Genomic DNA, 21,061 nt, shown 5'->3' on the forward strand with positions numbered 1-21,061 from the left:
TCGGAACCAATCGCAGCTCTGCCACACTTCGTTCCGTCCGGATTTCACGCCGCGCAACGCACATCCGGAATCGACGTCTACCTAAATCGCGCTGCTAATATTAATCGATTACGCTTGCTGCACTTGTCTTCAATATGGGTGGGAGGAATCGATCAACCGGCAATCGACACACTTGGTCTCGCGGAATCGATTGACGTTTAGTCCTGCGGAGGAATCGACGAATGCCTGAATTGACCTGCCCTGGATCGATTTTTTCCTGCTGATTCCCCTCATGCCCGGCGTTGAGCGAGGTGGTGGTGAAGATTGAGGTGGTGGTGGTCACGAATGTTGAGGCGGCCGAGAGGACTGAACCTTGTGGTGGTGGTGGTTGGTGGTGGTTGGTCAACACGATCAACGTGGCGAGCGGTGAAGGTGGAGAAGATTGACGCGGGTGGTGGCGCCGCAGCCGATCTGAGGGGAGGGAAGGGTGAGCGGTGGTTGCGGGTGAAGGAGCTTCATTGACGGCAGCTCTTACACCCACACCACCCACACACACACACACACCACACACCCACACCACCCACACCACACACCCACACCACATAACACCACCAACACCACACACCCACACCACATAACACCACACACCCACACCACACACCACCAAAACTACACCACACACCACCACACACCACCCACACCCACCACACACCACCACCCACCCACACCACACACCAACCACACACCACCCACACACCATACACACCACACACCCACACCACACACACCACCAAAGACCACCCACCCCACCCACCCACACCACACCACCCACACCATACACCCCATCCACACCACCCACACCACCACCCACCCACACCACCCACACCACACACACACCCACACCACACACACCACCAAAGACCACCCACACCACCAAAGACCACCCACACCACCAACACCACATACCACCCACACCACACCACCCACACCATACACACCACCCACACCACCACCCACACCACACACCAACACCACCACACACCCACACCACACACCCACACCACACACCACCACCACACACCACCACCCACACCACACACCACCAAAACTACACCACACACACCACACACCACCACACACCACCCAACCACACCACACACCACCCACAACACACACCACCCCCACCACACACCACCCACACCACACACCACTACACACCGCCGGCGGCAGGAGCTTACAAATGTGGCCCGCGCTGGAGCCTCTGAGCCAGCAGCAGCTGCGCCGCCTGGAGCAGCACCGCTACAGCGCCACGGGGCGCTCCGTGCTGGAGGGCGGCCTGCACCCCTGGTGGTGCTGGCTCGTGTCCCGCACCCCGCTCTGGGTGGCGCCCAACCTCATCACCGTGAGCGGCCTCGCGTGCAACGCCGCCACCACCCTGCTGCTCGCCGCCCTCTGCCCCACGGCCACCGAGGCGGTACGAGGGGGTGGTGTGGGATGGGGGAGAGACCGACCTGCCGACCCACAGGCTGAGGCAGTGATGGGGGGGGAGGTGGCACCTACTGGGGCTGTCCGCCCGTGGCCGCATCCTGCCAGCGTCGGGCCTTCGACAACATTTCGCGTGGCCCGTTAACAGCCTCAAATCTCGATGTAGCCGTGGCAGTCTCTGTGAAGGCTGTACCTGGGGGGGGGGGGGGGGGGCTTTGTCTTGCCGTGGCCTTAGCGTGCACATGGCCTGGCACAGGCGCCGTGGGGACGTCGCTGTCACTTGGTGGCGAATGGCGCTTGTTGGTATTGGTTGGTGGTTGTTGTGGTGGTTGTTCTGGTGGTTGTGATGGCTGTGCTGGTGGTGGTTGTGCTGATGGTTGTGATTGTGCTGGTGGTTGTGGTTGTGCTGGTGGTTGTGGTGGTGGTTTTGCTGGTGGTTGTGCTGGTTGTGGTGGTGGTTGTGCTGGTTGTGGTTGTTGTGCTGGTGGTTGTGGTGGTTGTGCTGGTTGTGCTGGTGGTTATGGTGGTTGTGGTGGTGGTGGTTGTGCTGGTGGTGGTTGTGCTGGTTGTGGTGGTGGTTGTTGTGGTTGTGCTGGTGGTTGTGGTGGTTGTGGTGGTGGTTGTGCTGGTTGTGGTGGTGGTTGTGGTTGTGGTGGTGGTGGTTTAGCGAATCTTCTCGATTAGGGGTCGGCAACCTGCGGCTCCTCAAGCCGCTCTCCTCGTGACATATTTTATTAGATCCCCGTCTCGTGGTCACCCCCACCACAGTGCGTTGTGCTTCTTGAAATATTGTTTTATTTTTTTATAAATTCGTAAAAAAAATGTCTCGTTATTTAGGTTGCCGTTCCCCTCTTATATATTCATATAATAACGACAGCAGACTTGCGACGTCCTGAGCAGTGTAGAAGATTGATGCGGTGATGGTGTTCACGTTGTGTCAGTGGTGGTTGTGGAACCTGAGAAGATGTGGTGGTGGTGGTGGTGGTGGTGGTATTGGTGGTGTTCAAGGTTGATAATGTAGTGGTGGTGAAGGTGGAGAAAATGGAGATGGTAGTGGTGAAGGTTCATGTGGTGGTGGTTGTGAAGGTGTCGAAGATCGAGGGGGTGGTGGTGATGTAGGATATTGAGGTGGTGGAGATGGTGGAGGTGTCTCTGTGTTTACGCGTCTCCCCGTGTCCTTACCTCCCGCTGTTTCACCGTATCCCCTTCTGTCTCCACTTGTGTGTCCCCGTACACCTCCCCTGTGTGCCTGTCCTCCCCGCGTCTCCTCCCCTTGCCCCGCGCGTCTCCCCCCACAGGCTCCCCGCTGGGTGTACTCGCTCTGCGCGCTCGGCCTCTTTATCTATCAGTCCCTGGACGCCATCGACGGGAAGCAGGCCCGACGCACTGGCTCCTCCTCGCCACTCGGCGAGCTCTTCGACCACGGCTGCGATGCCATCTCCACCGGTTATAACCCATCACCGCCGCGTGAACGTCGTCATCGTCATTATCTACCGCTGTCATCACCGTCGCCACCATCATCGCCAGCAATGGCACCAGTTAGCAGCAGCGACGTCATCATCACCACCGCCACCATCACGAGCAGTGGCACCAGTTAGCAGCAGTGTCGTCATCATCATCATCAACATCACCGCTACCATCACCAGCAGTGGCACCAGAAGCAGCTCCGTTGTTATCATCATCGTCAACAGCAGCGCCTTCACCGCATTTCACGCTTTCAAATGCGCTTGTGCGGCCGTCTGGAACGCTCTTCCTTCTGATATTAAGAAGCCACTGGAGCTATGCTGCACTTTTAAATCATGGTCGAGATCAGGGGAGGGGAACGTCCGGCCCGCGGGCCATATAAGGCCCGCGAAATCATTTGGTCTGGCCCTGCCAAGGCAACCGCAGGCGGCACTCGAAATTCAATGGATCTAGGAGCAAACCTGGAAAAGCAGTTGCGAGTAGCAACATCATCAATACCAGCTAGCATCACACGCCTCATCAAGGAGAAGCAGTTCCAGCCATCGCGTTAGGGGTAAGTTAATTAAATGTTTGACCAAATATAACAGGATAATTTATAAGTTGATAATTTTGTATGGCCCGCGAATGATGTTATAAATATCCAAATGGCCCTTGTCAGAAAAAGGTTCCCCACCCCTGGTCTAGATTAACAAACTAAGTTCTTTAGAACAGCTTTTTGGGTTTAGTGTTTTCTACTTCCCCCGCAACTTTGATTATCATTTTTGGCTACGTACGGTGCAAACGAAATTCAACATGCATAATACATAGGCCAGAGAGGTACAGATGAAGTAGATTGTCCCCTCGATAATTCATACATCGACATTGCCGGCAGCCGCAGCTTCATCATCACCGTCAGCACAGAGGACACTTCAAAACCATCAACATCTACACCGGTACCACGATCGCCACCGGCCACAGCCTCCATCAACATTGGCGTCATCGTCACGTGGTTGCTTTGACGAAGAATATCGAGCAAAAAAAACCTGAGGTGTGGGAGAGCAACGTACGCGTGGAATTACGTGGAGAGACGGAAGGAGGAGAACGTGGGCGAGAGAATGCGCGCTGAGTGCGGCATGTACAGGCGCTGGCCTTCATCGGCGCTCGCGGTGCCTGGGAGATGTTAACTACCTCGCCCGGTATACAGGAGGTCATGGGTTTCGAGGGTTTAATCCCGACCCTGATGCCTGTTGTATATTTGGAGTGTCTCTAATCCACGTACTCCTCTCTCCGCCTCCCAGCGGAAAATCAAGCACGTGTCTATCCAGGCATTCATCATCGTGGTCTATCCACTGCTGCATGAAGATCGATGTAGCGTCGCAGTGGCTAGGAGATGTTAGCTACCTCACCCGGTATTATACAGGAGGTCGTGGGCTTCATGCGTTCGTCCAGACCCTGACGCTTGCTGTATATTTGGAGTTTCTGTGTCTCTCTCATCTCTCCCCGTGGTCGCGTGGAATTTTCTCCAGGTCCTCTGGTTTTTTTCTCCCCTCATTAGAATTGACGTCACCACGCATTTTTGAGTTATTTGGCGGCTTTAAATCTCCACACTGTAGGCCACTTCGTTAAGCTATCATTTGTGTTGGCCACGTCGCACTTCTGAAAAAGAGCCACAAAGCAGCTTAGTGGTGCCTTACCTGGTAAAATAAATAAATAGTGGTAGTATAAACAGTTTCATGGGCCCCTTTTGCTAGTATGAAAGTATGAAAAATAAGAATAGGGTTGACCCTTTCTCGCAATTAAACAGGAGGTGTTAAGATGTTCAAACACCAAATAAACACCTTTTGCAAGGAATTAACTTGCTGCATTAACCACACACAGTACTCGGTGAACATGCAAACAAACATGCTCTGAGAGTGATAATATAAACACTTTGTCTGTGCAACTGATTCGCCTACACCAGAGATAACAGCGGCCTTCTTTATGGCCCAGTCCCACCACCAGTGTCAGACCAGAGAACAACACCAAAAGGCGAACAGCACAAACACAATGCACGTATCAGATCGTTTATTGCCCGGGGTGAGCAGTTATATCACGGGGTGCCTTTTTATATCAAAGTATCAAAAATAAGAAAAGGTTTTTACCTTGCAAAAGGGTCTCTATTTGAACATGTTAACACAACTCCTGTTGTATTGCCAAAAAGGTTAAAACACTCTATATTTTAAGTTTTCGTGACTGCAGGGATCTATACTCTTTGGTTCTTTCGGTAGAGTCACGTAGGTATTAAATACATTTTATTTTATATATAAGTAAGGTTAAAACACTATTCTTCTTTTTTATTCCGTGTAAACGGTGGCGGCACTTTGCCCCCGCCAGCGCATGCGGCGTGGGCTACATGGGGTGACCTTTGTGCGCCTCTCCTGTGCGCAGTGCTCCTGGCGATGGGTGTGGTGGTGACGCTGCGACTGGGCACCGACTGTGACCTCCTCTTCCTCCTCTTCTTCCTGGGCGTCTTCATGTTCTACTGCGCCCATTGGCAGACCTACGTCACCGGCACCATGCGCTTCGGCAAGTGAGTGCCGACGCTCTCCCCCCCCGTGCCACCCACCCCACCTCCACCCCACCCCTCCTCCAGCATAACTCATTGGCTCATTGGGTCGCTATGTAACTATGTGGGTCTTTCTGTAACCCTGTGGGTCTCTATGTAACTATGTGGGTCTCTATGTAACTATGTGGGTCTCTATGTAACTCTGTGGGTCTCTATGTAACTCTGTGCATCTCTATGTAACTCTCTGGGTCTCTGTGTAACTCTGTGGGTCTCTCTGTAACTCTGTGGGTCTCTGGAACTCTGTGGGTCTCTATGTAATTCTGTGAGTCTAACTCTGTGTGTCTCTCTTTGGCTTCCCTCCTTTGCGGCCGCAGCCGTGAAAATTGTTTTAAATCTTAAACATTATTTAAAGTTGAGATAATTGATTAAATACGATAGGGAATGGCATGGGGGGGGGGGTGTCACACTACGGAATGTCTTTGGGTGACATCTTTCTTTTGAGCCTCGTCTCAAACGGTGTTAGACCAGAGGACGCCAAAAGGCGTACAGCAGAAAGACAACGCACTATCAGAGTAATGAGTACTCAGGGAGAGCTTCTAGTCTGGTGTGGACCAATAAGTTTCAAAGACAATGCATGTATTATCAGTGTGTTTTTTGTTTGCATTTTGTATTGTGGTTAATGCAGACATGATTCCTTGTAAAAGGTTTCAGTTTGGTGTTTTAACAACTTAACACCTGTTTTGTTGCCAGATAAAAGGGGGATAAAACCTCTTCTCATATACACAACACCTAAAACATGATGCCATGCAAGAAAGTGCAAAAAGAAGCTATTTTACAGAATGATGATTTAGTGATTATCCGGCATTTTAAAAAATCTGGCACCTCCTTCCCCCCGAAGCCACCGGATAATCGACAATCGACTGTCTCTCTGCGGACAGGATTTGACTGCAGGAGGCTATTTAATGCTGAGTTCTGGCTTCAGTAAGCCTACGGCTATGTGATGTTAACTACCTCGCCTGGTGTACAGGAGGTCGTGGGTTCGATCCCGACCCTGACGCCAGCTGTATATTTGGAGTTTGCATGTGTTTCTCTCTCCCCGTGGTCATGTCGAATTTTCTCCAGGCCCATCCGATTTTTCACTCCATACTTAGAAACGTGCGTTCATTATTTTTGGCTGTTGCAAATTTACACGTGACGATGATGATGATGAGCCCACTTTATTGAGCTGCTCACATTTGTGATAGCCAGGGTCGCTTCTGAATAAATAATATTTAAAAATACTTTTTTTTTTAAACATGCTTTAATGAAATGTACCCTACTCGTAATGGCAGAACTCCACGATTCCAGGAAGTGGCCGCAAAGCTTGCCATAACGTAAGGGACCGAGGTCATTTACAGCCAACGTGAGTTAAGCGTGGACAATTAGACCCAAGCCGAAACATAACATGTAAAAATGAATCTTTAAAATAGTTTTTTTATTTTATTTGATAGAATATTGTATTGTCATCAGTATGACATAAGTATACCAAGTTCGCAGTCGATACCACATTGGGAAGTGGGTTAAAATTTAGTTACAAGATTTGAGGATACGACAACAACGACAACAACAACAGACAGAGTGAGTTAAATAAAAGCGTGTAGAAAAAGAGCTACACCGCTCAGTAGGGCCTTACATTTAGTAAAATAAAACATTGTTTTTAGCTTAATTAAGTTTAGTGTGCAGCTCTGCCACGTCGATGTGGTGAGTTGCACAAATGCAAACAACAACAACAGAAACCCACAGGAGACCCATAGAGACCCATAGAGATCCATGCTCATATGCTTGTAGCCAACTACGCCCATTGGAGGTGCGGAGGGAAGGACAACAAACTAAACGAATAAAGCAGTTCTAAAGAAATAAGTTCTCAATGTAGTAGAGTGGTGTAGTGTAGTGTATAGTGTAGCAGTGCAATGTATAGTAATGTGTAGTAGTGTGGTGTGCAGCAGTGTAAAGTGTAGCAGTGTATACTGCAGTGTTTAGTAGTTTGTACGTTGAACTTCTTTCGCACCGTACGTAGCCAACTGCACTAATGGGAGGTGCGGCGGGGGGTGGGGGGTAAAGGAAACAAACTAAACACAACAACAAGAAGCAGTTTACCTGTGCAGACTGAGGTTAGGGTTTAGAATTTGACTGCCGGAAGTCTGCGAGTCTGGTCCTGAATGCTGACTTTCTGGCTTCAGGATGCGTGTGGGGGTTGTTGTTACATCCGTGTGTGCGCATGCAGGATCGATGTGACGGAGGTGCAGCTCGTCATTGTGGGCATCTTCCTCCTGGCGGCCGCTTGTGGGCCTGACGTGTGGGACCACCGTGTACGGCGCTCGTCCTAGTCGCTCGCTCACTCACCCAATCACTCGCTCGCTCACCCAGTCGCTCGTTCACCCAGTCTTCTGTTCACTCACCCAGTCGCTCGCTCACTCACCCAGTCACTTGCTCACTCACCCAGTCACTCACAGTCACTCGCTCACCCAGTCTTCTGTTCACTCACCCAGTCACTTGTTCACTCACCCAGTCACTCACACAGTCACTCGCTCACTCAGTCTTCTGTTCACTCACCCAGTCACTCGCTCACTCACCCAGTCACTTACTCACTCACCCAGTCACTCGCTCACCCAGTCTTCTGCTCACTCACCCAGTCGCTCGCTCACTCACCCAGTCACTTGCTCACTCGCCCAGTGGTTCGCTCGCTCGCCCAGTCTCTCACGCGCTCAGCCAATCACTCGCTTACTCGCACAGTCACTCTCTCACTCGGTCACTCACACAGTCACTCGCGCACACAGTTGCTCGCTCACAGTCACTCGCTCACTCACTCAGTCGCTTGCTTACTCTCCCAGTCTCCCGCTCACTCTCCCAGTCGCCCGCTCACTCACCCAGTCGCTCGCTTACTCGCCCAGTTGCTCGCTTACTCGCCCAGTTGCTCGCTCACTCACAAAGTCGCTCGCTCCCCTCATGTGGCGAGCTGGCCTTCTTCGTCAGTCATGAACGGCACTTGCCCCAACGGTCTGGTGAAGGTTATACGGGGTGTCTTTGTCTTTATGTGCACGCATGCGTGCGTGCACGTGCATGTGCGTGCGTGCGTGCGTGTGCGTGCGTGTGTGTGCGTGCGTGCATGTGTGTGCGTGTGTAGGTGCCCGTGCTGGACATGCGTCTCAAGCTGGTGCCTGTGCTGCTCGAGGTGCTCGCCTCTGTCTTCACTTGCGTCACCAACTTCCGCATTATCTTCACCGGCGGCGTCGGCAAGAACGGCTCCACCATCGCGGTGAGCCGTCGCACACGCACACAGATGCAGGTTCTCACACACACACGCAGACAGACACACATGCGCACAGACAGGTGCCCACACACGCACACACAGACATGTACGCAGACACAGGTACTCAAGGTACTCTCACACACAGACACAACAACAACAAGAATCGCCATTCGCCACTAAGTGGCGGTGACGTCACCACGACGCTTGTGCCATGCTATGTGCACCAGGCTACGTGAAGTGTCGAACGCCCACTGACAGGAGGTCACAGGGCAGACCCAGGTGCCACGGGTCGACTGACTGAGACGACTGGCTGATGCACCACCTATGCCCCCTACTGTGCCAACTTGCTGTGCTTTAGCCACCCGGCGCTCCGCTCGTTGTTGTGAGCGTCGCTCCTCCGCCCTCTGTTGTTGTTGGAGGCTGACTGCTTCCAACTGCCCAGTAGCGTCCTTCACGAGCCTCCTCCACATCACTCCATCTCTTCTCTAGCCCATGCCACTCCCGTTTAGCCCCCATCGATCCGGCCGAACAAAAGCTGTTTAGGCATGCGGTGGCTGGGCATGCGGGCTACATGACCCAGCCAACGTAGCTTTGCCTTTTGGAGGAGCTCACCGATGGGACTTTATCCAGATCTTTCACGGATTTGTGAGCTCACACAATCCAGCCTGGTTAAACCCAGCATGGATTGTAGGCAGGCCAGCCTAAATGTTTCTAACCGGCGAAGATGTTCCATTAGGGGTGCCCACGTTTTGCAAGTGTAGTGACATAAGAGGGGAGGGGCTGCTGGGGGCTCTGGGACCCTAGGCAGATAAGCCATCGGCGCCAGGCGCTAGGATCCCAGGCAACCCAGACGCTTAAGCCCCTTGGCGCCAGGCACTGGGATCCCAGGCACCCCAGCCAGTTAAGCCCCTTGGCACCACCAATGGGGGGGGGGGCTGTGTGTGCTCTGTGGGATATCTGGGGGCGCACACAACCCCACACCTCGTTGGGGACAAGGCATTAAAGGGCAGCTCCCTGGCCGATCAGAGCCAGTTGTAGATCAAGACCCAAGACCAGCCATCTCAGGACCCTGGGACGCTGCGAGGGCCAGTGGTGGGACTCTGGAACTCCTGGCTCTACGTCCTTGTGAGGGCGAGTTCCGAGGAAGCCAGAGTAGTGTATCTAGGCTGTGTACCTAGGCTGCGTACCTAGGCTGTAACAGAGTATCAGGACTGTTGGATTGTTGGATTGTAATAAAGAAGTTACCTCTGCAAGTGTCTCCGGAACCCATTACACAAGCGTAGAGAAGGGAGGGAATGACCGTGGCCGAGAAGACCTGAAGCTTTGTGCGGAATGATAGACCAGGTAGCTTCCACACAGCGTTACGCAACCGATGACAAGATAATGCCGCTCGACTGATTCGGAGTGAGACCTCTGCTGTTAAACCGGAGCCGGTCATGAGCACACTGCCAAGGTATGGGAAACTCTCCACTCTCTCCACAACTGCCCTATCACCAATTGGGAGTTGTGGGGGTGGAGTGTCCGATAGTACAAAATACCCAGGCAGGTACTTAGTTTTGGTGGGGCTGATGGTAAGGCCCCGCCTCTTGGTGGCAAACTCCAGGTTCAGCAGCAGCGCCTCCAACTCCTCCTCTGAATGAGCAGCAATTACCAGATCATCGGCATACATAACGTGGTTGAGCAATAGGGAGCCATCCCTTGACCGCACCCGGGCATCGATCAGCCTCCCATTGTATCTGTACCAAATGGAAATTCCTCCGGTACAGATATTGAAGGCTTCACGAACTACGTGGTCAAAATAGATGTTATATAATGTGGGAGCCAGAGGACATCTTTGTCGCACCCCAAGGTGTACAGGGAATGGCTCTGACTCCCGGCCACGTAGTTTTACCCGGGCCTGCTCACCATCATGAAGGTCCTTAATGATCGTGAGCAGAGGGTCAGGGACTCCGATAGCACGAATAACAACCCAGAGCCCAGGCCTACTGATGGTATCATAGACCTTGACCAGGTCAATAAAGCAGAGATGTAGGTCTTGTTGGAATTCTCTACACCTCTGCTGTAGCAAACGGATAGAAAATATGGCATCTGTGCATGACCGACCTTTTCTGAAACCGCATTGGGGCTGCGCAAGCCTCTCCTCAGCGTGCCTAGCAAGGCGATGTTGAATAATTCTTGCCAGAACCTTTCCCGGCACACTGAGGAGTGAGATGCCCCTGTAGTTGTTACGGTCTTTGCAGTCCCCCTTCTTAAAGAGAGGGACCACCAGGGCATCCTGCGGAACCCGTCCAGTGGTCCAGACTGTTGTTATGATCTCATGTAGGGCAGTCTGTCCACAAACGCCACCCTCCCTCAGCATTTCGCTTGGGAGATCATCTCTGCCCGGTGCCTTTCCTGGTCTCAGACTCTGGATTGCCCTCAGTACTTCCTCAACAGATTGCACCTCAGCCAGCCACTCACAGGGGGTGACTTCCTCCTCCAATTTTTGAGGCACCGCAGCCTCAGCAGAGTCATCCCCACTTTGTGCCACGTTGTTTTCCTGGCTGAGCGATTTCCCCTCCCCCATGACCTCACAGAAATGCTCAGCAAATCTGCAAATTTGTTCCTGGGGGTCGGAGAATGGATCACTGTTCTTTCCCCTAATGATGGGAATAGGTGTGGTGCTGCAGGTTACTTTTTTGATGGAATTAAAGAGCGATTTGTGATCGCGGGCCACTGAGGCAGACTCCATCTACTCAGCAACCCGCGACCACCACCCATCATTGTAGCCCCTCACGGCTCCCCGAGCGAAGGCTGCCATAACCCTCCTCATTCTCCGACGTGGGATGCTGTAGCCGATGAGAGTGGGCCTGTTGCTTTTTCTCAGCCAGCTTGAACACCTCCTCTGTCAGCCAGGGTCTCTGGGGAGGTCTGGACCGCGTACCCAAAGCAGCCATTGCAGCTGCATGAGTCACAGTCCTAAACCTCGCCCATTTCCCCTTGACATCAGGAGGAGTGGCGGACGATGCCAACCCCAGCCACAAGTGATGATGAAATTCTTGCTTGCAACTTTTATCAGCTAGCTGAGACCATGCCACTATGCGTTTGAAAGGGGTCCTGGGTGTACACCCACCACCGGAGTGGAAGAATGGCAGGCGCATCTTACAGATGACAAGTCGATGGTCAGTGGGCAGATCAGCTCCACGGTGGGTCCTGGTGTCAAGGACATGGGCCCGCATCCGCTGTTTCGTTACTATGTAGTCCAGCAGATGTTCTTGCATGGACCTGGCATGCATCCATGATGTTGTGTGGATGCGCCGATGCCGGAACAGCGTGTTGGTAATTACAAGCCCATGGCCTGCACAGAAATCTAACAGCCTCCTGCCGTTGTTATTGAACTGATCCGGCACATGCCTTTCAATCACTCCAGACCAGCTGCCAGCATCATGACCAACTTGGGAATTGAAGTCGCCCAACAAGATGACTCTATCCCAAGGGGCCACTTTAGCTAGCACCGTTGACAGGAGGTCATAGAAGGCATCTGACTCATCGTCCTTGCCTGCATCCCTCCACGGATGTTCGTCTTCGGTGGGGGCATAAGTAACCATGACCACCACTCCTTGCCTCTGCTTGATGGGAAGGCGAGCCCAAAGTAGCCTGGGGCTTACAGCTTCCCACACCTCACCGCCACGCTCCCACGCCCCCTTCATTCTTTTGTTCAAAAGAAGAGCCACTCCGTGTTATTTGGCAGTCTCCTGCCCCGAGTAGAGGACTTTCCGCCCCTCATGGTCGACCGGACCTCCTGAATATTACAGAGATCCAGGCGGTACTGGTCCAGCTCCTGACAGAGAAGTGGCAGCCTCTCCTCTGCAGTGAGCATTCGAACATTCCACGTGGCCACCCGTAGTTTTTTTTTGTTGTTTCTGGAGGAGCCCTGAAGGTAAGGATTCAGTCTCCTGGCTCTGCCAAATGGAGTTTGGCCAGGAGACGTCATAGACGCCTGTCCCCCCCGGGGCCTCTGGCACAAGCTTAATTAAATTTAAAAATCGTGGTTTGGTGGTAATTAACTGAAGGTTGGAGGGGTTACCAGCTCCTCGCCCCCATCCAGAGCCTCCATTTCACCGTTGTGGTGGTTACAAACGCCATGAGGAGAATGGTCAATCTACATTGGCCCTCTCTCCACGGCACTGCCCACCACAGCGTTGTGGTCCACACACAGACATTTATATAGACACAGGTACTCAATCACACAACAATGATCCCCCGTGTAGCCTTAACAGACTGTTGGGGCAAGTGCTGTTAGCGAGCACCTGTGTATGCCGGCACAGCACACGAGGGGGTGGGTAGCCAGCAACACGCGATGTTTACACACAACACCAGGTACTCATTTGAGGCTGAGTCGACCTAGGGGAGGCCCAGGACCGGTTCAGATAATCGTCACAGGTGTTGGCCATTAGCGGGAATCGAACTCGAGTTGCAAGGTTTGTAGCGCAGCGCGCTAACCGCTACACTACCGCTCCCCACACACACACTCAGACAGACGCACACCCGCACAGACAGATGCCCACACACACAGACGTACACAGACACAGGTACTCGCACACACACACACAGACAGACGTACACACACACAGACGTACACAGACACAGGTACTCACACACACACGCAGGCAGACGTACACACACTCAGACGTACACAGACACAGGTACTCTCACACACACGCAGACAGATGCACACACAGAAAAGTGCCCACACACGCACACAGACACAGGTTCTCGCACAAAAAACAAAGATCCCTTGTCTAGCCTTAACAGACTGTTGGGGCAAGTTCTGTTAGCCAGTACCTATTACACAATGCACCAGGTACTCATTTGATGCTGAGCCGACCTAGAAGTGGCCCAGGACCGGTCACTGATGTTGGTGGCCGTGAGCGGGAATCAAACTCGGGTCGCTGGGATCGTAGTGCAGCGGCGCTAACCACTGCGCCACCGCTCCCCAAACACACGCACGCGCAAACAGACGCACGCGCACAGACAGGTGCCCATACACGCACACAGACTTCGGGGGAGGAGACAAAGGTGGCCGGGCGCGCTGTCAGCCTCCAACCCCCCCGTGCACCACACCATTCTTAATGGATGCTGTTCGCTTAACAGAACGTGCTCCCAGCAGTCTGTCGAAGGCTATACACGGTGGGTGGGATCTTTTGTCTTTGTGTGTTTTGCCGCCCAGGGCACCAGTGTGATCTCGCCCGCGTTCCATATCGGCACCGTGGTCGTGCTGGCCGCCATGATCGCCAAGAAGTCTCCGTCGAGTCTTTTTGAGCGGAACCCGTGCCTCTACATCTTCACGTTCGGCTGCGTGGCCGCCAAGATCACCAACAAGCTCGTGGTACGTACGTGTGTATGTGTGTGTTGAACTTATTTCGCACCATATGTAACCAACCATGCTCATCTGTGGGGCTCTGTGGGTTTCTATGGGTCTGGATGTCTGTGGGTCTCTATGTTGAACTTCTTTCCCACAGTACGTAGCCAACTGCTAATCTGTGGGTCTCTGTGGGTATGGATACCGACGTGTTAAACTCTATGTATGTTGTTTGGCAAAACAACCCCTTATCTCCTTGACTGTTCCGGATGGTAACGCTCGCTGCAGAGGAGAGGCTGCCACTCCTCTGTCGGGAGCTGGACCGGTATCGCCTGGATCTCTGCGGTATTCAGGAGGTCCAGTGGAATGGCTCTGGTTCCTGCTACCATGAGAGATGGACAATCCTCCACTCGAGCCAGGAGACTGCTAAACAACCGGGATTGGCTCTTCTGAACAAAAGAATGAAGGGGCGTGGGAGCGTGGCAGTGAGGTGTACGAAGCTGTAAGCCCCAGGCTACTGTGGGCTCGCCTCTCCACTAACGGGAGGCGAGGAATGGTGGTGGTTGCTCATGCCCCCACCGAAGATGAATATCAGTGGAGGGATGCAAGAAAGGCCGATGAGTCAGATACTTTCTATGACCTCCTGTCAAAGGTGCTAGCTAAAGTGACCCCACGGGATAGAGTCATCCTGTCGGGTGACTTTTCTGCCCGAGTTGGTCATGACGCTGGCACCTGGGCTGGAGTGATTGGAAGGCATGGGTCAGATCAACTCAATAATAACGCCACTGGGGAGACAAAGGCGGCCGGATGGGGTGCTAGCCACCCACCCGCACGTGTGCCGTTCTTGCCTTCATGGGTGCGACTCGCTAACATCACTTGTCCCAACAGTCTGTTAAGGCTACACGGGGGATCTTTGTCTTTTGCTCCACATGGCAGGTGGCTCACATGACACGCAGTGAGATGTTCTTGCAAGACACGGCGTTCCTGGGGCCAGGCCTCCTCTTCCTGAACCAGTACTGCAACTGCTTTGTCGATGAGTTTACGGTACTCTTGATTGCACTGGTAAGTGACTCGGGTTTGTTTAGTTCTAGGGTCGTTGTTATGGACATGGATGGGGGGTCTGGCAAACGAAAACAACGAGAGGAGTTTAGTACTTTGCAAATTTGTATTAAAACCTCAATGTTTCGACAACCGTAATGTAACGTGAGATGGAGCTTTAAAAAAATAACGTCACGAAAGCAACCACCACCACAATCACCACCAAAGATAAAGATCCCCATATAGCCTGTAACAGACTATCGGGGCAAGTGCGGTTAGCGAGTACTTATGAAGGCCGGCACGGCACACGAGGGGGTGGGTGGCCAGCACCACACCCGGCCGCCTTTGTCTCCCCAGTGGTGATGTTTACACGCCGCGCGAGGTACTCATTCGAGGCTGAGTCGACCTCTGGAGGCTCAGGACCGGTTCTAATTTTCGTTCCTAGTGTTGACCGTCAACGGGAATTGAACTCGGGCCTCCAGGTTCGTAGCACAGCACAATAACCACTACACTACCGCTCCACCCTACAATCACCACGACAACCACAACCATCACAACAACCCACCCCACACCCATCCTGACCCCTTTTTCCACCCTTCAAGGGGCCTCCTCAGGCATCACGGTGGCGTTCACACTTATTTTTGCTGCTATGCATTTCCATACAATGCAAATCCACTCCGTTGAGCTATTATTTGTGATAGTCATCCAGTAGGTCGCTTCTGAAAAAGAAGCTAATAACTCAGTGGGCTTCATCTGGTAAAGTAAAAAAGTTTCGTTTTATTTTAAGTGATTTGTTTAACTTTCATGTACTTTGCACTCCTATCATGTTTTTGTTGTTGTGTTTGTTGTTGTGATGTTCTGACCCCTCGCCCCTACTGAACATCTGTGACAAAGAGCTTTAGGGCTCATCGGATTCCTCCAGCATTAATGAAGATTCTGTTTCTGTTTTTCTTTCAGGTGTTGTCCATGAGTGACCTGCTGTTCTACTGTGTTGCTGTTTGCCATCAGATTTCCACGCACCTTCGCATCCACGTGTTCAAGATCGCACCCCCCGTCGCACACACCTCCACTAATCAGCACACACACCTCCACTAACCACCACTCACACTGACGTCACCACTCACACCTCCTCTCACCACCTCTCACACTGACGTCACCACTCACCTCCACTAACCACCTCTCACACTGACATCACCACTCACCTCCACCAACCACCTCTCACACTGATGTCACCACTCACACCTCCACTAACCACCACTCACACTGACGTCACCACACACACCTCCACTAACCACCACACACACTGACGTCACCACTCACACCTCCACTCACACTGACGTCAGCACACACCTCCACTAACCACCACTCACACTGACGTCACCACACACACCTCCACTAACCACCACACACACTGACGTCACCACTCACACCTCCACTAACCACCACTCACACTGACGTCACCACTCACACCTCCACTAACCACCACTCGCCACCACACACACTGACGTCACCACTGACACGTCCACTAACCACCATTTACAACTCCACCATCCACCACTCACACCTCCACGAACCACCACTCACACTGACGTCACCACTCAACTCCACCATCCACCACTCACACCTCCACTCACCGCCACTCACACCTCCACCAACCACCACTGACACCTCCACTAAACACCACTCACACCTCCACTCACCACCACTCACACCTCCACCAACCACCACTCACACCTCCACTAAACACCACTCACACCTCCACTCACCACCACTCACACCTCCACCAACCACCACGCAAACCTCCACTAACCACCACTCACACCTCCACTAAACACCACTCACACTGACGTCACCACTCAACTCCACCATCCACCACTGACACCTCCACTAACCACCACTCACACCTCCACTAACCACCTCTCACACCTCCACTCACCATCACACACACTGACATCACCACTCACACCTCCACGAACCACCACTCACACTGACGTCACCACTCAACTCCACCATCCACCACTGACACCTCCACTAACCACCACTCACCACCACACACACTGACGTTACCACTCACACCTCCACCAACCACCACTCAACTCCACCATCCACCACTGACACCTCCACTAACCACCACTCACACCTCCACTAACCACCTCTCACACCTCCACTCACCACCACACACACTAACGTCACCACTCACACCTCCACTAACCACCACTCACACTGACGTCACCACTCAACTCCACCATCCACCACTGACACCTCCACTAACCACCACTCACACCTCCACTAACCACCACTCACACCTCCACTAAACACCACTCACACTGACGTCACCACTCAACTCCACCATCCACCACTGACACCTCCACTAACCACCACTCACACCTCCACTAACCACCTCTCACACCTCCACTCACCACCACACACACTAACGTCACCACTCACACCTCCACTAACCACCACTCACACTGACGTCACCACTCAACTCCACCATCCACCACTGACACCTCCACTAACCACCACTCACACCTCCACTAACCACCACTCACACCTCCACTAACCACCACTCACACCTGCAGTGTCGCTCACACTTGCAGCATCATTCACGATCGCCTACATCGTCAGTAACACCCATCACCCACACAGAGGTCAGACTGGGACCGAGTCTCAAGCCACTGATCTTTGAAACCCGGTTTCCAGGATCCAAGTCTCAAAACTGATCCTGACATCCAGTCTTCTGGATCTAAGTCTGAAGACTCTGATCCTGAAACCCGGTCTCCTGGATCCAAGTCTTAAGAGCCTGATCCTGAAACCCGGTCTCCTGGGGCTGATCTCAATCTAAATGATGGTCTCCCTTTGAGCCGAGTTTCAAAGACATTGATTCCGAAAAACGCAGTTCCACTGTTGTCCTGAGTGAGTGTCAAATCCAATCCTGGAAACCCGCTCCCGAGATGTCCATTCCGAGTTGCCGGTTTCCTGCAATGTTTACGTTTCAAAAATGTGACAACAAAAAGAATCGTGGCATTTAAGCTCCCTCGCGCCTGTTCTAAATCAAGCCCACACGCTTTGGTTGTTCTGAATGTATTTTTTTTCTCTAACTCATGTGAGTCCTCATATTCGTTCCATGCCCGTGCTTGAACTGGACTCTTGCTTTAACAAGGGTACCGCTGTTATTTTTTTATTGGGGGTGGCCTTGCTGTGCACGGTGTTTGTGCGGCTGAGGGCGATGGGATGGGGCAGGGTGGGTAGGGGAGTAAAGCTTCTAAACTTTTCCTAAACTCGCCAATAAAACTCAACCATTGGTGTGGCCTTAATCTCAGCCCTTCGCAGATAGATCATACGGCTATCTCGGCGGCGGTCATGGCTTGTAGTCTTTTTAATCGTGCGGCGGTGGTTTCCAGGTGGCCTTCATCCGCAGTAGATAAGGGGACTTGCACAAAAGGAGGGGGTGCCACGGAGCGAGCGGGCAGGTGGGCACCCCCGTTGGCTCGCATTGCCAGGGCGCAGAATTCTTGGTTCCGGCTTGTGCAGGGTAGGGTGGGACATCGTGTGTTCGATTTGCCCCCGGGGGCAAGGGGGCGCACGGATGTGGACAAACAAAAGGTCGGATGAGTGAACATCCGTCAATTTTAAGCTCGTCACGCGTCGCACAGTTATTCGCTCAGTCGAAGGGGGAGAGGAGGGAGGCAGGGAGAGCGAGCGATTCGGAAGGCGTGATGAGGAGCCACGGGGCGAAGCTGGCAGGCAACCACGCGATTTTTCCACCTCCACCAACTTAACTTAATTACATAAATAAAGCGCTTTAATCAAAGCACTGTACAGTGATTGAACAAATTGCCCCATGCTCTGCGGTCCTCCACATATCAAGGTGTTGTCGGCCAAATCAGTGTTTACATGTGGGTGGAAACCCGGAAGCCCCCGATGTGCATGCGAGGGGGAAACGTATCCCAGACGGACTGGACCGCGGTTTGAGTCCACACTGTTGTTGTTGTGCTGCCTATCTCCTGGCGAGCCTAGAGTATTGCAACCTCCCTCAACGCCCTCGAACGGGGAGGGAGTTTGTTCGTTGAACTTTTTTCGCACCCTACGTAGCCAATCGTGCTAACCGGAGGTGTGGGAGAAGACAAACTAAACACAAGGCAGTTCTTAAGAAATGAGTTTGTCGGTCTAGACGATTTAAATAAAAGTGCACAGCTCCCAGTGGCTTCCTTAATGTCGGAAGGGAAGAGCGTTCCAGACGGCCGCCGAAGCAGCGCACCTGAAAGCGCCATGCGACGCGGCGACCGTCTTTAAGCATACCGTCGCTACCTCCACAGTGCCGGATCACGGAGTGCGCGCGTAGCCACCGGCGCCACCACTCCCCCCCCCCCCCCCCCGCAGTCTGGCAGAAGGGACGGTCGTGGGGTGCGGGCGCAAAATGGGTTACTGCACAAACGGAAATAAAGCGCACCACGCTGATCTCACCAATCGTGGGCGAAATGTTTTGGCCGTGCTCGAGAGATTTAGTGTGCGCGAGGTTGAGAAACACGTTCCTGGCGTCTGGGAGGTTCCACTTCGTGTGAGCGTCTGCTGCGTTGAAAGCGATCGGGGTTTGTGATGTTTAAAACGCCTGGGGGGGGTGGGGAGATGAAGAAAATCCCCAAAGAATCGCTCGGGCCCCAAACCTCTGGTGCCCGCCGGTCGAGAACGTTTTCTCCAAATCTAGGTGCTGTGGGTTGGCCGGCTACTGTGACCGGCGGATGCCAACTTGCTGCGTTTTATCCCCCTGGTGCTCCGCTCGTTGTTGTGAGAACAAAGACAAAGATCCCGCGTGTAGCCTTAACAGACTGTTGTGGCAAGTGCTGTTAGCGAGCACCTGTGAAGGCTGGCACGGCACACGAGGGGGTGGGTGGCCAGCACCACGCACGACCGCCTTTGTCTCCCCAGTGGCGATGTTTACACACCTCAACAGGTACTCATTTGAGGCAAAGTCGACCTAGAGGAGGCCCAGGACCGGTTCAGATAATCGTCACTGATGTTGGCCGTGAGTGGGAATCGAATTCGAGTCGCCAGGTTGGGAGCGCAGCTCGCTAATCGCTACAATCCTGCTCCCCACACAGTTACACAAAGGATAAAGACAAAGATCTCCGGTATAGCCTTAACAGACTGTTGGGACAAGTGCTGTTAGCAAGCATAGTGTGGAGAATGCGCCACAGTGTGCGCAGATATTTTACTGGGCGCATGGGCGGATGCGTCACGTTGAAATGTGCTATTTCGTACTGCATCTCATAGCCAATTACTTTGCTTGTTTACCCATGTGTAATAGTTCAATAGAGGCGCACACACTCGTATAGAGGCAACACTTTATTAACACAACTGTGAACTAACTACACATAAAATGGTGACCACCGACCTAACCTCGCGAACACTCGACACTCGGGTAACAACTGGCGTGGCCAAGCCAGGAGGGCTACTGTTTGGCCACGATGACTTGAGGCTTCTCTTCACTTCTTCATGAGGCGTCTTCATCCCGGACCTGAGCAGCCCCGCACCAGGTTCGGGGCCCCCTTATATGTGCCACACCGTGGCCAGGCCACACCCGGGCCACGCCCACCTTCTCGAACCCTCGAGAAGGCTCTGCCCCTGGCCACTTGACCCCCAAGGTCCCCCTGGGGCCCCCGGCCCCCACCTTGATCCGGTCACGTGTCCGGCCGGGTTCACACAGAGTGCCACGGCCTGACACAACCCCCGTGGCACTGACCGACAGCCTCCACACTCCCCGACCCGGCCATGACGTCATTCATACATACCCATCATAGTGACGTCATGTGTGTACAGACTCACACGGTAATGACATAATAAGTCACTACATCACCCCCCCCCCCCCTTGTAGTATACAGCTGTCCCGGCTGTGACTATACTAAAAAACCCTGTGTGCCTCCCAACAAGCAATGTTAAT

The 21,061-nt window shown here is 53.0% G+C and overlaps 1 protein-coding gene across 1 annotated transcript; it reads left to right on the top strand.

The window, feature by feature from the left end:
- Nucleotides 1-490: 490 nt before the first annotated feature.
- Nucleotides 491-19,586, top strand: LOC144737096 (choline/ethanolaminephosphotransferase 1-like). The gene is made up of 8 exons (XM_078619769.1): nt 491-1,453; nt 2,763-2,910; nt 5,335-5,476; nt 7,716-7,800; nt 8,616-8,747; nt 13,951-14,109; nt 15,019-15,144; nt 16,078-19,586. Exons 1-8 carry the CDS (start codon nt 1,220-1,222, stop codon nt 16,213-16,215), a joined length of 1,164 nt encoding a protein of 387 aa, XP_078475895.1. The 5' UTR covers nt 491-1,219; the 3' UTR covers nt 16,216-19,586.
- The last annotated feature ends 1,475 nt before the right edge of the window (nt 19,587-21,061 follow it).

Source organism: Lampetra planeri, chromosome 64, assembly GCF_965212315.1.
Source record: "Lampetra planeri chromosome 64, kcLamPlan1.2.h2, whole genome shotgun sequence".
In the NCBI taxonomy this organism is placed as follows: Eukaryota; Metazoa; Chordata; class Hyperoartia; order Petromyzontiformes; family Petromyzontidae; genus Lampetra; species Lampetra planeri.

Coding starts and splice junctions, on each gene's coding strand:
- LOC144737096 (XM_078619769.1), top strand. CDS start 1,220: ATGTGGCCCGCGCTGGAGCCTCTGAGCCAGCAGCAGCTGCGCCGCCTG. Junction 7,801..8,615: donor CTGACGTGTGGGACCACCGT/GTACGGCGCTCG, acceptor GTGCGTGTGTAG/GTGCCCGTGCTGGACATGCG. Junction 14,110..15,018: donor AGATCACCAACAAGCTCGTG/GTACGTACGTGT, acceptor TCCACATGGCAG/GTGGCTCACATGACACGCAG.